Source organism: Quercus suber, unplaced genomic scaffold (genome assembly GCF_002906115.3).
Source record: "Quercus suber isolate HL8 unplaced genomic scaffold, Cork oak 2.0 scaffold_143, whole genome shotgun sequence".
NCBI classification, from domain to species: Eukaryota; Viridiplantae; Streptophyta; class Magnoliopsida; order Fagales; family Fagaceae; genus Quercus; species Quercus suber.
This window is the reverse complement of record NW_027069604.1, coordinates 1,303,701-1,327,158: the sequence shown is the minus strand read 5'-3', so window position 1 is coordinate 1,327,158 and position 23,458 is coordinate 1,303,701. Positions and strand designations below refer to the sequence as shown.

The following is a 23,458-nucleotide window of genomic DNA, read 5'->3' as shown; positions in this document are numbered from 1 at the left end:
AAATTAGCTTTACGCCCTGAATCTCCATAATTTGTTGTGAATGGAAGATGCGAGGATATTGGTTTTTACTGGATTTAATTTCGTGTCAAATTTTATTGTATTTTTGTTAAATCATTTCCCTATATGTTTGTGGGATTTAATATAAGAGTTAAGTGTTAGAGTTTGGTGAAGAATTATGAAGATAAAGAAGTTTGTGACTAGCTCGCAAGTGGACAACTCGCAAAAGGTCACATGAGAAGCATATGCTGGAATCTAAACAATCTTTTGTCAAGCTGTATTTCGTGAGTAACTTCGCAACTTGGCTAATTCACAAGTGACCCACAAAACTCTCTACCTAGAACTTTTTAAAGAGTGTTTTTCTTATTTCTTTACCCACACTATATAAGTCATCATTACCCACGAAATTGTAAGAAGACGTTTAGACAGAAAACCCTAAAAAAACACTTGAGAGTTAAAGATTGTAAACCCACAATCATCTACACAATTTCTCTTAGTTTTCCTCTACTCCTACCTTTCTAATTACAATTCCTTGAGAGGTTCTTAGCTCAAGCACTTACCTTATCCAATCCGAGTTTTGAGAGAAATTTTGGTGCGTGTGAAAAGTATTAGAAGAAGCCATTGATTGGCGGATGCAATTTGGAGCTAATTATGGGATTCAAATAACTAGTGAAGACATGACTCTGTGAAGTTTGTTGGTAGTTGAAACTTGGAGAGTTCAAGTACTTTGGGTAGATTAAGCTTGGAGGGTCTTTTTTATATCATTGTACTCCAACTTTATTCACTAAGGAATCGATTTAGCATTTTCGGCTTAGAGGACTGTGGAGAGGTTTTTTGCCGAGTACTTCGGTTTCCTCTTCAATAACACATCTCAGTATTAACTTGTGTTTGTATCTCTCCCTTACTCTTTAAGCTTTATATTTATTGTTTATTATATATGCCTATGCTTTAGAGAGTTATTCCAGTTTCACTGCGTTACACTTACTCTCGTTCTACACTTAGTTAAGTAGAGTAAAAGCAATTTAGCCATAAGTTTTGATATGGGGGTCTAACCAAACAATAGTGTTTTAATAGTATTTTGAGCTTTCACTATATATTCAACAACAAACATATACATTCTATTATAAAATGAAAAAGAAAAAAGAAAAACTTATATATATTCTATTATAGAAATTATATTCCATAATGGAAGTCATTGAATTTCTAAGGGGATTTGACACATTCAAAAGCATATTTCAACATCCCAACTGATGGCAAGAAGCATATGTCACTGCAAAATTTTTTAATTTATATTCAGATAGGACGGGGTGGAAATATCCTCGCCTGATAAGAACTATGAAATGACTATACATTTGGTAGTTAAAATGCAAAAATAGTCAAATAACACATTTTTGTAAATTATGTTGCAAACTACAACTATTTCGAAAATATGTAGGAATTTATCACTTTTTGGGTACTCGAGTTTGGCGAAATTGAGTTTTCTATAGTACTCAAGTTCATGGAACTCAAGTATTATGGAAAAAATTTCCAGCAAATTTGAAGTATATTTTTTTCAAAAAAGTGATAGATCCCTACATCTTTCCAAAACAGTGACAGATTGCTAATTTTTTTGTAAAATAGTGGTAGTAGACCATTTTCGCCGTAGTTAAGACAGCAACTTCACGTGTCCCACACTCTCACTTCCCAATAAATCAAAGTGGAGCTTATATATAACATCACACCCATCAATTTGTGAAACAGCCAAAGAAAAAAAACAAACAAACAAACAAAAGCAAAAGCAAAAACAACGAATAGATAAGAGTTTTTGAAGAGCTTAAGGGCCTGTTTAGTTAGTTGGAAAGTACCATTTTTTGTTTTTGTTTTCAGCTTTTAGTGGCTCCCAACACTAAAAAACTAGTTTGGTTTTAACATTTATAATCAGTTTGCATTTTCAATGTTTTCGTTTTCTATGAATACAAATACATTTGCATATTTGTAAATACTATGGAAACACAAAGTTACTTTTTTTTAGTGATGTGATATATGATATATGTGAGTGAGAAAAGTTACTTTTTTAAAAAAATATAAAACAATGACCAAACTTGGGTATAATGTATTTTATACCCAAATGATGTATTCAAAACAACTTACCAAACAGTGCTAAATGTAAAAATAAGTGCATTTTTCTCTATTCAAATTTAGGATTTGAATATAGAATAAAGAAAATAAAAAGTAGATACATCACCATTTTTTGAAACCAAATAGGCCCTAAATTTCACAACTATTAAGTAATTATTATTCTCATTGAAAATGTGATTTTTTTTTTTTTCTTGTGGATGTAATTGGTAGCCTTGAACTCACGACTTAGTTGAACATCAAATGGGTCAAAATTGAGTTTGTCATGGCCCGAACCTAAAAGGGTCCAAAGCATAAGAAAAACATCTCAAAGGAACCTGTAAATTCTTCATTTTTGACAATTCAATCCAAAATTCATTATCAAAGTACCAACATCAAGAATTATTATAAAAATTTCATTAATGATACTCCCAAAGTAAGTTAGAGCTCTATGCAATAATTGGAAGGACCATTGGCTACAAAAGAATGGAGATCTGAATAAATACAATTACATATCATTTAACTTGTCCTATCATTGAAAATAAAGTCAAAACCACTATAATAAAATAATAAATAATAAATAATAAATAAAAAGAGTCAAGTCTACCCTAGGATATACATCATCTAAATATCTTCATCACAAAAATTCAGCCTCCATCAGTAGTTATTCTAACTACTACTAGCCATAAAAAAAAGCTGTCTCAAAACATTCATTGTCTACTCTGAAAAAATTTGTAAAATAAAGTGATGAGACAAAACCTAATAAGTAGCATTATTAGTAGGAGCGGAGAAAATGCAAGTTTCATTTGCAATACTAATAATAATATGACAAGAATGATTAAATAATGAAACACAAAGTTCTTTAAAGTAGTCCCCTCAAAAAAAGTTCTTTAAAGTAAATATCTTGAAACTGTATACTATAATCTATGAACACTAACCATATAATTCTAAAGCTGTAAAATCTAACATAAGGTAATTTATCACAAATATACTAATAGATTGGTCAGGGAATCCACCCATTTACAACTAGCATGATATTGCCTTCTCTGGTATGCATTCTCTTGACCCCATGGGCAGCAGCCTCACCCTTACCCTAAAGATTTTATCTCTCCCCCCCATGGGTAGCAGGAAGAACACGTCAAATAGGAGCTTTTTTACATGTGGTCTTTTGGCCCTATAGGCAGCAGTCTCACCCACACACAATCAAGGAACCTCTTCCCCCTATGAGCAATAGGGAAGAACGCGTCATCCAAAGTGAAAGAGAACTAACCTAGATCTAATTCCATTGTCACAAATATTACGAAAACCAAATCGGGTGACCACGGAAAAATCAGACATGGCATAAGGTTAAAACAGCATAAAGCTCACTGGTATACATGTACTTTCAAATACATAGTTTATATTAAGGTAGTTTCAAAAAAACCTTAAATAATCTAACTTCCACAAAGTTTATAAGATTTTCAACTTCATTCTTTGTCAAAAAGATAATCTATCAATTCCCCAAATAACAAGACAAGATAAGAATCTTTAAATTTTCCAATATACCATAAAATCCATGATTTTCCTTATCAAAGATTAAATCAAAGATGCTCATATTTTGCATGTCAATAATTCATGCATTTCCCCATATGCAATGCCAAATATGATGCATTTTTCATAAATAGTCATATACATTTAAGGTTATGACACAATAGTTTTTAGAAAAATATAGTTTCCATAAGTAGTTTCCAAAAACGTGTCTAACCCAAAAACAATGTTTATGCAACATGATTATTTTCCTAAAATCTCATTAAAAAGCTACTTACCTTGCAACCCACAAAAAGCCTAACTCTCCAATCTCTAAAGGAAATTAGCTAGAACCTAAACAATATCAAACAAACCTATCACAATAAGCATAAAACTTGAAATTGTATTTAATTACAAATTAGGAATTGCCAAATAAGCACTTGATTAGGCAAGCCTAGTATTTAGCCTCATAAATAATATTTTTCGCTTCCAAAATTTCTCAACAAATTAATTTACAAGGCATAGACTCCCATAATAGTCATAAATCATCCAAAGTATTATCTCTAACATCAAAATCTCAACAATTTATAAGTAGTTTCCACAAGATTTATGTAATATCAACAGACCCATGAAAGCAAAATCAAAATATCCTCCAAGACAATAATTTAAAACTTCAACTAACTCCAAATCTTCACCACAAATCTTCACCACTTAGATAACCACCATTGTAAAAATTATAAACTCACTCATTAAATAATTCCACCAATACAAAACTCATACATATAAACACATGAATATCACCTCCAAAACTCATAAATCACATGAACATCATTATCAAAGCCTAGATTGAAATAACCTCAAGAAAAAGCATAAAACCCACCAAAAAGATAAGAAATTTTTACCTCAAATAAAAGATATGAAGATGCTTAGAGGTTCCTAAGGATTTTCCAGTGATCTTGCCGGAAAAATAATGGTGGAGATGTTGGTGTAGAGTGGGTACAGTGGGAGAGAATGAGAGAGTAATAGAAAGGGGTGTGTGTTTAAGAGTCCATTTGGTTGGAGGGATGAAAAAGTGGGAGGATGAAAAATGGTGGAAGGATGGAAAAGTGGTAGGATAGAAAAGATTTTAGGGGCTGTTTGGATTTTTTTTTTTTGGTCACTCAATTTCCGTTACTCATCACTCATTACTCATCGCTCATCACTTATCACTCATTACTCATTACTTTAAAATACCAAATCTGTTTGGCACCATCACTCACTTCCCATCATTCAATATTTTTCACACTATTTGTGCGCTCCATACCTGTCACCTAGTACAAATTTTCTTTTCTTTTCTTTTCTTTTCTTTTTCCAGTACCCAAACTCACCAAAGAAAAAAAAAAAAAAAAAAAAAAAAAAAAAAAAAAAAAAAACCCGAACAGCCAACCCAGGAGAAGAAAAGAATAAAAAAGTCAAAAGGTGCGGCTGAGTGGGTCCTATGTGTGTTTAATTACAAAAATGCCATTAAGTTATGAGTTATGGAAACTGAAAATATATTTTGGCTGTTTTCAGTTTCCATAACTCACAACTCAAAAATCAGATAATTGAGTGATGGAAACAGAGTGATCCCCTTCCCAAACGGACTTCTCGCTATGGGTCCCACCATTTTTGAGTTATGAGTTATGGAAACAAAGTTATGAGTTATGGAAACTAGAAATCCAAACACCCCTTAATTTCTCTCCTTTTTATTTAGTTGAAAGTGGAAAAGTTGGGGGATGGAAAAAGCGAGTTTATATAAATTTACTCATACACCCTTGTTAAAAAATGATGGCCAATCAAAACCAAAAAAGTGACAAAAAAAAAAAAAAAAGGCAATCGCCCAATTTATTAAAAAATAAAAATCATGTCCAAAAAAAAAAATCATGTCTAATTAAACAAAAAAAAAAAAAAACAACTATCACACCTACAGCCTAGGAAATATATATATATATATATATATAAAAGGGAACGTCCAAGAAAGAAAATAAAATAAAAAAAGAAAGGAAAAAAAAGTTAAGAGAGAGAGGGAACGTCCTTTAAAAAAAATAAAAAAAAAGGAACTAGATATGGACATTTTTGTCCATTAAGCAGCCCTATTTTTTCTCTTCAGTTTTCTCTTCATTTTGGAAAAAAAACACCTAGACCTTACCATTTATTTTTCTTCCTCCCCACTCAACCAAACACACTCAAAAAAGTTTTCCTTCTTATTTTTTTTTCTAAAGTTTTTCATCCACCATATTTCTCCTCCAAACAAACATTTCCTAAGTTAAAAGAAAAGAAGAAGGCAAATAAGGAAGAGATATTGCCGGCCAAGAGATGAAGTGATAGTGTGAAATGAGTGGTGGGTAATGAATGGGTAGGTGGGGCATGTGTGGTCATTAATTTCATCTCAAAAAGGCCAAAACTAAGAGCTTTCTTACTTCTCTTGTGAATCATTATAGAGATCTAATGAAGGATTTTGAGCTGTCCAAATGTTTTTGTAGAGATGGATTACTGCCAAGATGTAGATTTTGTTGCTCATCATGGAGACCACTAAGAGTAGCCACATTGGTGGTGTTAGATGCTTCAAAGTTGATGTACTATAGAATGATTTTAACAACTGTCGTTTAAGAAAATCCATAACAGAGGAAAAAATAAAAAAAATAAAATTTGTGTGCATAAAATTATGACTTCTACAAAACATTTATAGACTGAATGCTGGAACTAAAAATTTTATATTAGATTGAAAATGTTTCAAATTTTAAATCAAAGGCCCCCTCTTAGTTGGGGTGATTTTAGGAGTAATGAAAAAGGGGGAGTGGGGAGAAAAAAGTAGACAAAATGGGAGAAATGAGGGAAGAGGAAGTACACCCTGTTACGGGTGTATACTTCCTCCCACTCACAGCTGTGTGGGTCCCACAACTATGAGTGTGAGGATATACACTCGTAACAGGGTGTATTTTTCCAAGGGGGAAAAGGGGAGGAAATTTTGGTGAAACCCAAGTGTTTCCTAGACTCACCAAAATCTTATCTCTCCCATTTGGAGATATTTGAGCTAGCAAAGGAGTCTTGACAAAACAACCAGACTATCCCTCCCACTGCGCATTAAAATTGTTGTTGCAGCTGTGTTTATTCTTCTTCCTTTTTTGGTCAACGTGTTTTTTTTAAATCAAAAAGTGTGTTTTGGTTTTTTTTTTTTTTTTTTAAATCAATGGTGGCTTTTTATTTTTAATTAAATGGTGGCTTTCACCTCTAATACAAAATATATATAATAGAAGTGGTCATTTTTTTATTTAATGATTAAAAAAAATTATTTCTTATATTAAGTAATAGGGGCATGGGAGTAAATTTATACAAATATATTTTCTACCTGCTTATTTTTCTTCTCAATCAAACAAATAAGTTTTTCACTCCTTTACATTTCCATCCTCCCAACCAAACACTATGAGAGAAAACTAAAATATCTTATATCCTTCTATTTTTCCATCCCTTCCACATTTTTAATCCCCTCACTTTTCCATCATCCCAACCAAACAAACTCTATGTCAAAACTGCAAATTTGTGTGAGCATCACTAGATTCATCCTTGTGTATGTCAGTTATCCTTGGAAGTTTCTTCTTATTCTTACTCTTCCTAATTTTTTAAGAATTTTTAAAACTTTTTCACAAGAAATACTACTTCCCCCTCTTCTAAAGATTCCTCATTAAAGGAGACACTCACCTCTTCTTACAAAGTTTTTAAGGTTAGAGATTTCTCTAGGTTGACGGGGGAACATCTCATATGTTTGGATATGAATCACACAAGTTCTTCAATCTTGATTTTGTTAAAATCCTTATTTTCCTTTCCTTTATGTTTGTGACTTTTGGATAGAACCTCTCAAAAAGAGACCTCATGACTTTTCTCACAATTCTAGGTTTAGGGATTCTCTCTTCTAGGTTGAAAATCGAATTGACTATAGCATTGAGTTTATCATAAAATTCATCAAAAGTTTCATCCTGCTTCAGACTAATCTCCCCTAATCTAGATCCACTACAAAAAAAGTGTACTATGGTGACGAAATCTAGTGAGGAATAAATATTTCATCTCTAAATTATAACATTAAGTGAGGAAAAGAAGAAATTGTCATCAAATACTATAAAAATTTTAAAACTGGCAACGAAATCAATATTTCATCTCTAAAGATATTCAAATGGGTGACAAAATATTTCTTTCATCACTATAGGTCATGTAAAAAAGGTGCAAGCCTTATGGGTGTCTATGGTGACAAAATATTTCGTCTCAAAAAGTTAGATCTAGCGAGCCAAAATATTCGCTTCACCAAATACTTACCAAAGGTGACAAAAATTCTAAATTCGTCACCCAAAAATAAGATTTAGGTGTCATTGGTGACGAAATTATTTTTCATCACATATTTGTTAAAAATATTAGTGCACAATGCCAATTTTTGACGTGTATAGAAATTTTTTTAGTACCCAATTTTTTTCATTTTTTTGTGTAAAAAATCCCAATTCCATTCTCTCTCTCTCTCTCTCTCTCTCTCTCTCTCTCTCTCATGATTTTTATTTTGATTGGTATATCTTCTACTAGTTCCTAGTTTTAATTTGCTTATTGTCTTGTAATTTTGATATTGTGGGTTTTTGGGTTTGAAGCCATGGGCACCATACATACCATACATATGAATCTTATGTGTATGGTTCATTATAAGTCTATTAATGCTTTGCGTAACTTTGCTGAAGGATATTTAACTTAGAAAATTTTGAACTAATTTACAGTGGATGTAGTAGATGGTGGTTTTCTGATGGTATTTTTGTTTAGTTTTATTTAGTGCAGCTCAAATACACCCAGATGTTTGAATAAAAAAATGTTGTCTTCAAATTAGCCTATACTTAAAATAAAATAAAAAAAAATTTATAAAAAAAATTTATACAAAAAAAATAAAAAAATAAAAAAGCGTTGATACATATACATCAATTACAAGAGGTTACACATCTTCCTTGAGCTTTTTAAATAATGGTGAAGGTGATTTAAGCATATTCAGTGCGAGCAAATTTTTTGAGGCAAAGAGAGGGGTGTTGATATAAATTCTGATATTGCCTTAATTTTATATAAATCTTCACAAGTCTCTTACAGAATTGGACTTAGATCCGTAACTTTTTCTTTACAAGAACAAGAAGTACCACTGCACTACTTAAGGTTAACAAAAAAATTAAGAGTTTTGTAATTTAATTGACACCTTCTTATGCATAAAATATTTAAGAGTTTAAAAAGAAAATTATTGGACCAATAGAATTAGCAGTATATTATAATTATCTTAAAAAAAGAAGAAAAAAAATGACCAAAAAGAATCCCTACTTTATGGGTTATGACCCAAAAAGAAAGACTTTGTCATAAGACAGGCTGGGTTGGGCTCAAAGTTTGAGGTTGGATTGATTTTATGGCCACACATTAGGCTGCCAATGAAGCAAAGCCCAACCGAGAGATATACTGTACTATGCTCTGACAAATCTAGCTCAGACTTCGATGTGAAATTTTAATAGAATGATGAATGTTCGGCCCAAACTACTCATTGGGCCTAAACAAGCGTAGATAAAAGGACCATCCCAATGTCAACTAGTTCTAGCATTTTATGCTTCTTATACCCAAGACCCAAAAAAGAGACAAAATAAATTTTTTTTTTTTTAAAAAAAATCAACCTACTACATCACTATTGATAAAGCTATCTATATATTGCATTAGTGTCATATTCTAATAATAAAAGTAATGAAGGATAATCTTAATATGTATCTATTTTCATGAGTATCATTCATAATAAAGTAAAAATATCTCATGCTGCAACGGATTTTTAATTAAGTTTGTGAGTTCTAGATAATTTTAGTATCAATCTTTTTATTAAAAAATAAAAATGATAAAATTTTATAATTTTTTAACTTAGATTTTTATCTATAACTCAACTGATAAAATCTCTTAGACTCATCAAAATGGAAAATTTTAAATTGGGTTTAGGGATTTTTTTTTAATAAAAAAATTTATTGGTATCTTATCATGATAATAAAAAGTAATCATCATCAAGCAGACATCATAAGTTGCAAATCCTATTGTATCCTATAAAATTTTATATATACCCAACAAAAAGGGAAAAGAATGAAAGGATTAATTAGTAAATTAAGAGACTGATTAGGTTATCAACATAAGGACAATGCAAAAGACCAACACAAAGGAGGAGAAAGATACATCATGGGCCAGAGCACATGAAGATGGTGACTAGTCACTTGGGTTAAGGAATAAGGATAGATTGTGAGATGACAGACATCATGATGGTGATGGAAAAGATGCACAAGCAAGAGATATCCTATGTGTTCTTTAAAAGGAGAAGTATGATAATGTTTTCCTACCCTAAAAATTTGGTTTGTAGAATTGTAGGTGCAATTTTTTCTCTTGCTTATCTAGAGATAGACTTTTTCGTTCCAGTTATAATTGCAACATTAATATGGTATCATATCTTAGAACTCATTTGGCTATGGAAGCATTATAGACAGTGCCACTAGGCGTCTAGCCTCAATTACAAAGCTTAATCTCAAATTTTCATCATTTTGGTACCCAAATTTCTGCAAGAATGTTGACCTCAATTTATTTTTTCTTGTTTTTTTTTTTTTTTTATTTAGAGAAATTTTGACCTAAATTTTGAGTGAAAATGGTCCACAAAATATTGTTCCCTTGAGAATCTAATGGGGCCTGAGCCCGCAAGGAATTGAAGCAATTGTTGCTGTTTATAATTTTGTGGGTCGCAATAATGGGCATGATAAGGCTGTCATGACCGACAAATCTTCTAGATGATTTTGTGATTGATCTAAATTTGGACTCTATTTGGAAACAAAATAGCAACTGCCAACATTAGTTAATTATCAATTTCATCAATATACTGACTCAATCCCACTAAGCCTTGTTAACTCTCACTTTTCTTGAAGGGACTGTTAGTTTTAGGTTCTTATATATGATCACTTAATCGGTTACACTTGCAGTGACGAGGATATCTTGCTAATTATAGAAAGGACAAAACCGGGTTGTTTTTTTATTTATTTATTTTTTTTTCAAAATAAAAATTTTATTCTAGCTTAATTTAAGCGTATACGTGTGTGAAACTCTCTCCTGAAAACTTAAACTCGAGCCCTTACCTCCCACACTTCACAAGGACTTTTACTTATGAAATAATCTTCGCGACAAGGGTGCTCAGCAATCTAATGAGTTAAAAGTGAAAAAAGAGCTAGCTTAAAAAACACAAAAGTTATTCATTTTTCTCTTTTTGGCACAATACTTGGGCAATTAATAGTTTTTTTCAATAATATATGAGTGAAAATGATGCTACTCTAACCATTACTTATTACATCAATAATTAGAAAGGAAAAAAAAAATTGTGTCGTCAATTAAAAAAAATTTGTCGAGATCGGGCTAAGGTTGTACGGTTTAAACAAAAACAAAAAAAACAAAACTTAGATATGTTTATTGAAGTTCAAAATCTACAGCTAGCCATAGCACCAACCACTTGCTAATGAATATTATTACATGATGATGACTAAATATCATTCTGTTTCTTTCGCTTCCAAATTGTAATTATACTCCAAAATTATAGTTCTTCATCAACAAATGAGTTTTTCCATATTCTTCCAACTGCTCTATTATGAAGGCCAAAGAACCATTGTGAACATGCCCGGCTGCCAAGTCTATTAGCTGATTTCTCAATGTGAACATAACCACGTGATTGATGATATCATGATATATAATTCCTTGGGTAATCATTTGAAGAAAAAAAATGATAATTTTTGAGGCACTCTGGTTAGTGCTTTCTTACGATTGTAAGAATGCTTGCTTGTGACACCCATTTGCGTAGTTTTTTTGTACAGAGTTGCACTATGCAAAGACCTAAACCTTGACCATCTATGTGCACAAAAAGGAATCCAAAGAAGTAGTACTTATGACTTCCTTCCCTTGTTTTACTTGCATTGCTTTGGATACCCATGGTCAAGCATTTGTCATATTTAGTGTAAGTTAATTTGCTCAGTTGCACCGAGGGGGTACAGGGTACTTTGATGAACATAAGAAACTTCACAGAGAAACAAAAGAAAAAGTAAAATATGAGAGAGAGTTCTTCAGGAGGATAGTTTATCCTTTGTTTCTTTAGTTTCCATTTTTAAGCTAAGATACAATATTTCTATTTCTGAGAAATATATCAAAGTTTACAATTATGTACTATTGGTAATGGGAAGAATTGTTTTTCTCCTTCTTCTTTTTTTCTCATAAGATTTTGCTTTACTATAAATTGAATTCGCCTCACAACAATGATGGAGCTAGGATTGGACTTAATGGGAGCAAAACTTATATATGGTGCATGCAATTACATACGTGCATGTGAATATATATTGTATTTAATACAAATGAAAATTAAAAGCTATTCATTTAAATACTAAGTGATATTTTAATGTTAGAAAATCTCATATAGAGGCAGCATATTCATTATTTTATATTAATCTATTAAGGTTTTTTATCTCATGAGTAATCCTTAGTTCAAAAGGTGAAGTTCAACTTGCAAATGGAATGATAATTTTTAGTAGATAGATAAACACCAAGTGCATCTTACTTAAATTTTTGCTATTTTAGTTAATATGGACTCATAAAAATGTTCAAATTATAATAATTTATAACTATGTTATGAACATTTATTTACTTGAAAACAATATATATCACACGTAATTTGGAGTTGATTATATACTTGTATTTATACACAAATTTGTATGAAGTGGTATAAAATTATTACAAAAAAAAAAAAAAAAATCATATTATCAATTTTTTTTAATATTTTGAAAGGTCAGAATAAAAAAAAATTTCTCATAAATTAAAGTGAAACTCGACACGTATATAGTTTATCAACTATATCAACTGGGAAATTCAAAAAACAAAAACAAAATAACAAAAGTAGCAATGGGAGTTTTACGAGTATTGTTTTTTTTTCTTTTTCTTTTTCTTTTTCTTTTTCTTTTTTTTAAGTAAGTTAGGGGCAATTTCCCCACGTTACAATACAAGAGTATTTTGGGTAATGGTAAACAAAAAGAAAATCAAAGTCTTTATTTTCAATAACCCGTAAGTTCATATTGAGAGATATACACGATATAATTGCTATAATCAAGTGATCAAGTTTGAAATCACAAAGTCAAGTGTGTCATTGAGGTAAAGTAAATCTTCAAAATATTTTTAGAGTCATTCAAAGGGTTTGGTCGTGAACGCAGATGCGTCATTTGTAAAAGCATTCATATATCGAAGAGTTCAAAAGCACTAGAGACGTAAGAGTTTTTACAGTAAATTCATCTGCACAGTAGAGCCAAAGTATAAAGGTTTTATAATATATTGTAAAACTTCTCTTGCTATAGTGAATTGCTTTGTTGAAGAAAATTACCCCATAATTGTTTTTTCCTTAGAAAACAATTTTATTAGTTTTCCACTTTGTCACCATGTCATGCATCTATTGCTTTACGATTTGATGACAGCTAATTATACTCTTTTAATTGTTAAAACTTGATAAAACAATTGACATAATTCGACATTAATCAAATATTCCACCGCGTAAATATGCCTCCAGGTTTTCCAAACACCCACCATTGACCACCACAAGCGTCAAATTGGCTCGCGATCAGCTCAGGTTCAGTCGGTTCCGATAGGTGGCTGGATAGCCCTAGCTATCGTGTGGTTCTCATGTGACATGTATATGTAATTGACATGTCATTTTGATGTCACAGCTTGCTAGGCGCATCTTATTTCCATCTCATGCCGCATGTCTCTCAGAGATTGGCCAAATGTATTGTTGTTATATAAAAAGATATGTTGGGAATAAATATATTCAAGCCCTTGGTAGATTAGATATACAGAACTGCTAAATCTAGATAGGTGTCCAGTGTCTAAATGGAACGTGCTTAGCAATGTCACATATTCCCAAGAATGATATTAAGAAAGAGTCGAGGGAAAAGTGTCCTATGCTACTACATTTGAAAATTATATGAATGCTAAATTATATGGAGGTGGGCAAATTCCATTGTTTAAACTGGGTTTCGACCATAGTGAGGCCAAGTGTAATATGGTGAGATCTAGGTTTTTTTTTAATATAACAAATTTAGTTAACACACACCCGACTACTAACATTGACATTGGCCTTAAAGGCTAGGCCCAAAATCCGATAAGTGAAACACGTGTGATAATTGAACTTTTTATTTGTGTTTAGTGTAAAAGTATTGATTAAGGTAATAAGTGTCTAAACATGATGTGATCTACTAGTTAAAGGGTGTAGATGGAGGGCTAGAACAGGTACCGAAATCAATAAATGGGAAGAGAAGTAGCTCCCACTTCTCTTGGTTAGAGACTAATCTCCCCCACATTCATTTCTACCCTAGGAAGCACATACACGAGTATGGGTACAACACACAGGGTGGAACCAGAAATTTTCCTTTAGGAGGGCCGAGCTATAATACCGATACATTGCACATGCACATAGACTGTTGAAGAGAACTCATCATCTTTTAGACTTTAGTGATTAAATAAATGTTGTTTAGTCTGATATTCGATATGTACCCAAAAAAAAAAAACTAAGCGCTTTTAAAATGTATAGAATGAAACTTGATGATGATATTTCATACAATAACATTCATCTAATATCACATTCATAGTAAATTCTTAAAATTTTCATTTGCAATATAAATTACTAAGTTATCTACCAAAGTGAATTAAAAAAACCTCCAATGAAACCAATGAAGTCTTCAAATTATGGACCAAAACTTTAAGTGCATTATTGAGGAACAAATGAAATTATTAAAAAATTGAAATTAAGAAAAAAAAATTAATTAATTTTATAAGGGATAATTACACTTTACCAACATGTGGTTTGCCTCTAATTTGATTTGTCTATCATGATTTAAATTTTGACACTTTACCCACCTGTGATTCTCACGGTTACTATACCGTAACCCATCTCTCCTTCAGCAGTTACTCTAACACATAATATGTCAAAAACAAAAGCCCAAACAAATTAGAAAGTTAGGGTTTCTGTCTTCAGCCATTACATTAAAAAAATAAAATGGGTATCTGTCTTCTTGTTTCCTTTGAATTTATCAATCAAAGCTCAGAGGACAAATGAAGATGAGGGTATTTTTCTATCTTCTTGTTTCCTTTGAATTTATCAATCAAATGGGTATTTGTCAAATTTTTTCTCTCTTTTAATTTAATTAAAATTTTATAATTAAAAAACATTTCTTAATGTTCTTCAACTTGTTCTTCATTTTACAACTGATTCTTCAAATTTTTCATGTTCTTCTCCAAATTCTAACACAATCAACACCAAATTCTCAACAATCAAACCCATTAACCTAGTAAACAAACCAACCTAGATCAAACCCAAATCAAGAAACCAATCACAACAAACCTAGAAAAACACAATCAAACCCAAATCAAACCCAAACCAACACAATCAAACCCAAAATCAAACCCAGATCCCACCACCACTAACCAACACAATCAAACCACCACCACCCCGCCGACCAAACCAAAGATCCATCCCACCGATTAGTCACCAAACCCACCGAAATTAAGGAGGCACGTGTTTTACGTGGCAATTTTATGCCATCACCGTCGATAATAGCGTTTCCTTCAACCCCACCCTCCAATTCTCCATGATCAAGCTGAGGGTGGCCACCAAAGACTTCTCTGCAGACTTTATCATCGGCAATGGCAGGTTCGGCCTTGTCTAAAAGGCCCGGCTCTCTAACAGCGTCACCATGGCCATCAAGAGACTAGACCCAGACGCTGTCAAAGGCTCTCAGAGTTTTGCACGTATTACATGACGCTGTGGTGGCCGATGTCCTCTTTAACTCCACCATTGGAGAGAGAGAGCAAATAGATGAGAGAGAGAATGTTGTAGAAGAATAGGTGAGAGGAAAGAGACACTCAAAGAAGGAAAATATGATATTTATAGTGGTTGACTTAGGTTTGATTTTTCTGGGCATATGTTCTTATAGAAGTTCTTAAGCAATCAAAAACCCTAACTTTTTGATCAATTTGGGTTATTGTTTTTTACATATTATGTGTTAGAGTAACAGCTGAAGGAGAAGTGGGTTACAGCACAATAACAGTGAGAATCACAGGTGGATAAAGTGTCAAAATTTAAACCACGGGTAGGCAAATCAAATTAGAGGCAAACCACTGGTGAGTAAAGTGTAATTATCCCATTTTATAATTACTAGGATTGTTACTTTGTTAGTCAATAATTTTTTGTTACGGCATTGTTTAAGAACTTAGAATTTTTGGGGGGATGGGAGGCAATTCCTAATTATTTTATGAACACTTAAAAATTTAAAAAAAAAAAATTTAAAACTCAATTAATATACACACTATAAAAAAAATATTCTAAATTTTATTTTTAGGATGACTATTTCCATTTTTATTCACTTATTTCTTGGTTCAATCTTCATGTCTTCAATGATATCACTTGCTTTGATTTCTCAGCGCACTTCATGATATTCTAAACACATCTTAGATCTATCCAATTACAATTAGAGTGCATTTTGTCAAAGGATATGTCAATACATAATAAATATGACTCTAACATGCTCCTATATGAAATCTATAGTAGCGGTTGTTTTCTATTGCAATAACTAATTTATAATAAGGTGTAAGAATGGGAGTACTAGTAGTTTTTATTTTTATTTTATAGTAGTGTTCTATAGAAATGTTGCTAAAAAATCTCTAGTAGCGACTCAGAAAACCACAGTTAAAAATAATTTATGCCAAAGATAAGGGAAGGGTGTGCTAGCATTTTTAATTTTTCTAGCGACGGTATACAAAACTGTTGCTAAATAATCTATAGCAACAATTACATAACCGCTAATATAAATAATAAATTCCAAAAGAAAGGTATCGATGAGTGTACTAGCAGTTTTTAAATATTTTCTATACCAACAATTCCTAAAACCGATGTTATAACCTATTATGACGGAAACTTAACAGTAGTTTTTCAAGTTATAGTAGCAATTTAGAAAACCGCTAGAATAGATCTATCAGACTTTTAGTAGTAGTTGTTAATAGTTTTCAATAGTTTTAATAGTGGTTATGACCTCGGCTAAAAATCAAGTTTTTTGTAGTTATGTATAAAAAAAGATATCTCAAATGTATTTATGTATATAAAAAAATGATATCAGAGCAAAAAGTCCTGAGTTTGATCCTTATCTCTTCTATTCTACCTCCCATTTAAACTCTCAAGTGTTGGGTCTCACCTATTAAAATGTAGTTTTGGTCCACACGTGAGTAGGAGTGTTAGAAGTATATGGTTAAATGATTAAATTTACCATATCTCAATAACTTAAGATTTTGTGACAACTGGTAATTTAACATGGTATTAGAGTAGAAGGTCTTGAGTTTGATCCATCTCTCCTCCACTTTACCTCCCATTTAATATCCCATGTGTTGGGCCTGACTACTAGACCCACATGTGAGGGGAAGTGTTAGAATTGTATAATTAAATGATTAAATTTATCATATCTCTATAGTTTAAGCTTTTTGAATAATCGGTAATTTAACACTATAATGGTGTGGTACCTACCAATTGTTCTAGCCATGCGGTTTGAATTTGATAACTTTGACCATAGACAACTATTCTCTCACTCAGGCCAAGTATACTCTTGATCTTCTTTCCAGCGTTCGTATCACTTATACTATGGGTGTGTTTGTTTAGGGCTTTTTGCAGCCTAAACTTGCATTTTAAGAAAATTTGTGTTTTTAAAAATTCTAAAATATTGTGTTTTAAATATAGACTAGCTAGCTTTTTTTACAAATGCCCGTTTTAAACAAATATCATGTTCTGGCAATGCATATTTTAAAAACATGGGTTTTTCACAACAATTTGCACAAACAAGCTCTAAGTTGTAAAAATACCATTCAACCCCAACACAATATCTTAACTCAAAAGATCGAAAACCCTTTGTGATGGAACCTTAGAGCAATTACATCAGCTTAGGCATAATTGTGCAAAATGGAAAAAGTGGCTAATTTTCCACAATTTGTGCAAAAACACACTCACACCAGCTTGTGCATAATTGTGCATTTATGCATAATTGCTACAGTAACTATGCATATATGCACAGTTACTGTAGCATGTGTATTTATTATTTTATTAATTTTCGTTCACACCTTTTTTTTCTCTCTCTTCTCTGTTCTCAACGAACTCAATGACTTTCCTTTCCTCATCTTCTTTTTCCTCAGATGCACACAAACACACCCACACACAAACACATCTACACAGACAAATCAACACATAAACACACCCACACACAAACAAACCCACACAGACAAACCAACAGAGAGATAAATCGGTGCTTGACTTCTTGTGGTTCACGTGCCGTTCGAGGCTTGTAGATCGGAGAGTGGTTTGAGAGTAAAGAGTATCGATGGCAGTCTGTGGGTGTCACGGTGGAGCTTGGAAGCTCCATTTCCTTAAAGGATCAGAGATGGTGGCAGTCTATGGGTGGGTGTCACGGTGGAGCTTGGAAGCTCCGTTTCCTTCAAGGATTGGAGATGGTGGCAGTCTGTGGGTGGGTGTCACGGTGTTGATGAGAATTGGGGATGGTGGAAGCTTGGAAGCTCTGTTTCCTTAAAGGATCGGAGATGGTGGCAGTCTATGGGTGGGTGTCACGGTGTTGATGAGGATCGGAGATGGTGGAAGCTTGAGATTCGGCCATGAGAGATTCAGAGAGAGAGATTCAGAGATTTAGAGATTAGAGATGGGTATAGAGAGAGCAACAAATTAGAAAAAATGGAGAGAGAGAGAGAGAGAGAGAGAGAGCGTATGTAAAGGTAGTTGAGAGAAATAAAAAAAAAATTGAGAAGAAATAATATTTTATTAAAATATCTTGTAAAATAAATAAGCTAATGTGAATGTTTTGTAAAAATGACAGTATAAAATAGAAAAAATAGGTTTTAAGTGTAAAATAGACAGAATCTTATGGACAAGCTGATGTAATTGCTCTTATTTACTGACAATTAGTTGGTCATCTAATATACCTTACAATCTCTCGTTGACACATGTCTCATATGCAATTCACGCTGTCAATTTATTTTAATAATCTATTATAATTTTTTATTTTTTATTAAAATTTACTTTATGTAAAGTGGTGAAATTCGGTTCTATACTTTCGCCACTTTACATAAAATAATTTTTGCTATTCTATTTTTACTTACTATTTCATTATTGAATTTCAATTATACTATTAATTCACATATGATTCTTCATTAAACTATATACCGCATGAGCATATTATTAGTAAAAAGAAAATTTCTATCAACCTCTCATGAAAATTGAATTGCCCCAAACATGTTGTCTTTCAAGTAAAATTTATTGTGCAAATCACAAGACTGGGACCATCACCTCTCAAATTTAAATTTCACTGAATCAGTGGCATTGATGAAGTGGAGGTTATTAATTAGTTTGAATTTCCTCTTTCCCTTCTTGAAAATAAAAAGATCCAAGAATTCCTTTCTAGATTATGAATTTACACTGGCTGAAATGTAAAATACAGTGGCTGAACCGGCGAATATCCCTGAGATCAAATCCTTAACATATCTAATTGATTTGTTAAATGAGACTTCAAGTCATCTCAACTTTCAAAGGAATTTCAGATTTAACCGAAGTGTCTATTCAAACTAGGCTCATAAAGAAACCCAAAGTGGTGATGCCTTTGATAAATAAATGGCTAGCAATATTACACTAGGCCATGCATATAATTAGTGTATGCAACAACACAAAACCCGCCAAAGTTTCCATGTGCTTATCTAAGCAATAAAGTGAAGGAGAAAGTAACATAAAATAGCTAAGTGAACTTTTTACTGTGGAGCATTTAGCTGAAAGCAACCCAACTAGAAAGCGAATAATATTACAAAATCCCAACATTAATTTGCCTTGTTTTCGAAACAGGAGAGAAAGTCATGTCCTGTTCAAACATCTCTACATTAGTTGTCAATTTTGGCATAAACTAGCTCCACCATGCATCTCACCCAGCAATATATGGTAAATACATTAAACTTGCCATAGCCTCTTGCAGCCACTCATCCTCATCAGTTTTTATCTGCAAAATTATACAAGAAATAACATGAATAAACATCGTTGCAAATTGATGAATTCAATAAGAAAATGGAAAAGTAAAGAAATATTGAAAAGGATTTTGTCATATTTATTCTTTTATATATACAAAGATTGTCCCGTCAACTTCCAAGTATATACTCTCTAATCTCTTCTATGTCTTTATCACCATCTAATATATATATAAAACACATTAATCAAAGAAAGATTATATAAAAAATATAAGATTTCCAATCATACAAGGAAAAAAATACTCATTTTAAAGGGAATAAACTGTCGTAAATATACATAGAATTCTTTGAAAAGTTGTGTGTAATATTATATACATATATATATAGAGAGAGAGAGAGATAGAGAGAGAAATTACCTGCAAAGAATCACTACAGCAAAACTCCTGCTCCTTGTGAGGGTTGTCTTTCTTCTTCCTTATCATTTCTTCTTCACATAGTTCACTGTTCCTTGCAAATCGCCCACGAACTCTGACTCTCCTGTCAGCTAAGGTCTTGCGACATGCATACTGTATACAGTGGATTATGGAGTAAATGCACATGTAAGAGGTCAGACTATGAAATGAGCAAAAACTATTCTACTGTGTCTCTCCAAAGATACTTGAATGAGAGCAAGCGCGTGTGCGCGTGTGCGTGTGCGTGTCTACATGTGTGTCTGAGAGAGAGAAAAAGAGAGATACAGACCTTGATGGTCTTATTGAAGTTCCTTTGGTTTCTCTTCTTCATATATCTTAGAATCCTTTCCTTCCTTTCTTCCTCAGAGTACCGACCAACTTTGATGTTAGACTCTTCAATCAGAGGTGGTTGATTACCTTGAATTCCCTGCAACAAAACACAACATTGAAATAAAATTAGTGCTAACATAATTAACATATAGCTAATCTAAATCATTTTTTCTCGAATAAGATGAAAATTTTCAAGCTCTGATTCTCTCATCACATGGAAAGAGATTTTCTTAAATTGTTACAACTGCATCTAGAGCAATCTCAAACTAGCTTGTTCAGTAAATTAGCTTCTTTACCATTGGCTCAATAGTACGTATAGTTTATGCTATATTTAGAGAAACTAATTAGTTCGGTTTTCTTTAGTTAATAAAGATATAAAAGAAGTTCCTTCACTCTAGATATATTTGCTTTGTTTTCAAATTTTTCTTATATGTGCTTTTTTTCCTACAACCCCAATCAATAATATAAGCTCACCCAATTTTCTCCAACAGCAGGATAAACAGGCTTAAGATCCTCCAAAAACCCACAACATTCATCTCCAAAGTCACACATAGTTTGTTGGTACCCGCTACCAAAGTTGCTAACTCCAGCCATACCACACGAATCCATTTTGTAGTCAGGCAATGCCGGCACGGCTGCTAAGTTTGTCGAAGATGTCCCGAGTAGCCCTGGAATTGATGGCATCCTATTGTCGGATACTGATGACACAATATGATCAATTGCACCATTATTATCAAATAATGGCACTAAACTTTCTTGACCAGTACTCCATAATGGACCAGTACCAAAAATTGTACCATGGCCAGCACCACCACTACTCACACCTGCAGCCATAGTTGGTGTAGAAAACAGAGAAAGATTATCAGTAGCCCATGTGCAATCGGAGTAGAATTGAGGAATAGAAGCCATTGCAGAGGCAGAGAGAGGGTTGGAAGTGCTTGATTATAATGGTGTCTGATCTGGATTTGGCTTTATGTGACACTGACCCTTTTTCTCTAAGCCTTGTATTTATATAGCAATGTGATAGTGCACTGGCTCTTGGCCAAGTTGTTCTGATGCCAGCTCGGACAACTGACTGACTCACTTTCTTTTTAGCATAATTAGCTTAAAACTAACTCATATGTCACTATGTGTTAAGCTCTAACTATGTGTTATATAATGTTTTACTGTCTTATTAAGCTGTCACTATGTGTTAAGCTCTGTAAACGCGTAAACTTTGTAACAAAAATCAGTTCTTTAGGTTATCATTTGGTTAATTTTGATAAGCTAAAATTACTACCAATTTTTACTACAATAAGTGTTAGCTTAAAACTAACTCAACTGTCACTACTTTATGACTTATTTATAAATCACGTGAAAAAATTCTATACCACTTATTATAATTAAAGTGATCAATATAGCCAATATCATTAGTAATAAATAAATAAAAACTTAAACTTGTTATTTAGGAAATTTTAGTTTAAAACTAACTCATCTGTCACTACATTATTACCTACTGTATTTAGTTATAAATCACGTGAAAACAAAATTCTCTACCACTTATTTTAAAGATTTTAAAGTAGACTTTTTGCAATTCTACTATTTAGTTGGCAAAAGTGTCACACCCTATTTAGAATGGTGTAACTATGGTAGCTAGATAATTGTTGGATAGTTTTCTTCTCACTAATACAAGGTGGGTTGTTTTGATATATATCACATAAACAAAGCAAAACAGATAACCATTTTTAATCATCTAATATGAGTCCCTTCTTTTCAAAATTATCAAATAATTTTGAATGCTCTTGTACACCCAATTAATATGGCCATAATCATTTCAACAAGTGAGAAAAATGAATTATTATTATTATTAACTACATACAGTACTCTTGGTTGTGCAAACTAGTTAAGGAAGATCATTTGGAACATAATTTTTATTGGACTCATATTGTTCAGATATGATTCATACATGATGAAGATGCAGAACAGAAGAATAAGGTGATGATAAAGGGAAATGGAGAGGGGTTCATGTGAATATTATTCTTATTTACTGTTTAAAGGCTAAAGCTGTGTACACCCATAAGTACCATATATAAAGATCTGACCTAGTCATATAGACCAGGAATCTAACACATGGGCTGTTAGATTATGCATCCACATATCAAGTACAACATCAAAATTTGCTATTCCCTTTTAAGCTTCCCATTTTTCATAGCTTATATAATATATATATATATATATATGCCATGCAAAATGACATTTGTTATCCTCGCTATAAATTGTGCATCACACTCCTATGTTGACACGTGGCACCAATAATATTTGCCCTCGTATGGAGGATTAGCTTTGCATGAAAGGAAAAAAAAAAAAATGAACATATTCTCTCTGCTGTTGTTATTAATAAAAGGAAGGAAGGTTCTTAATTCTGCATGCCCCGTAAATCAAAACTACCATTTGGTATAAAATGTCATGTCTCTGTCTGTCCTTGTAAATGATAACATGTTAATTCTCTCTCTCAATCCTGGCTCAACTCTGTTTCCATTTAAGAGGAGGAAATTCAAGCTTAGCCTCCGTTTGGATTGAAATGAAAAATGAAAATTATTTTATTATTCAGCTTATTTTTTCTACTATTTATAGACCTCACTATATTTTTTAATACTATTCATAGGTCTCACTGTACTATTTTAACTAATTTTTACTTTTATCTACAGTACTTTTAGTAAAAAGTTTTCATTTTCAGCAAAATAAGTGGTTCACAAACAGACCCTTAGTTTGGCCCAAGAGTTCTTTTCTTTTCAATTTTTTTCTTTTTTCCCTGGCCAGTTAACCCTAGAGTACAGTAAGCATATCTTAAAGCATTAAAAAGTGTATTTGTAAAAAATAAATAAAATAAAATATACCTAAAAAAATGAATTCGTAAAAATTGTACAGAAGCTTAATAAGTTGAAAAATAAGATCATTCAAGTTAGGACAATTACAGATCATTCGAGATT

General features: G+C 32.3%; 1 protein-coding gene across 1 annotated transcript; it reads right to left on the bottom strand.

The window, feature by feature from the left end:
• Positions 1-19,382: 19,382 nt before the first annotated feature.
• LOC111999167 (zinc finger protein CONSTANS-LIKE 4) lies at positions 19,383-21,463 on the bottom strand. Its single transcript, XM_024031285.2, has 4 exons — positions 20,964-21,463; positions 20,449-20,586; positions 20,124-20,273; positions 19,383-19,742 (listed from the first exon to the last, which is right to left on the bottom strand). The coding sequence occupies exons 1-4, from the start codon at positions 21,396-21,398 to the stop codon at positions 19,668-19,670; spliced, it is 798 nt and encodes a 265-aa protein (XP_023887053.1). The 5' UTR covers positions 21,399-21,463; the 3' UTR covers positions 19,383-19,667.
• Positions 21,464-23,458: the final 1,995 nt, after the last annotated feature.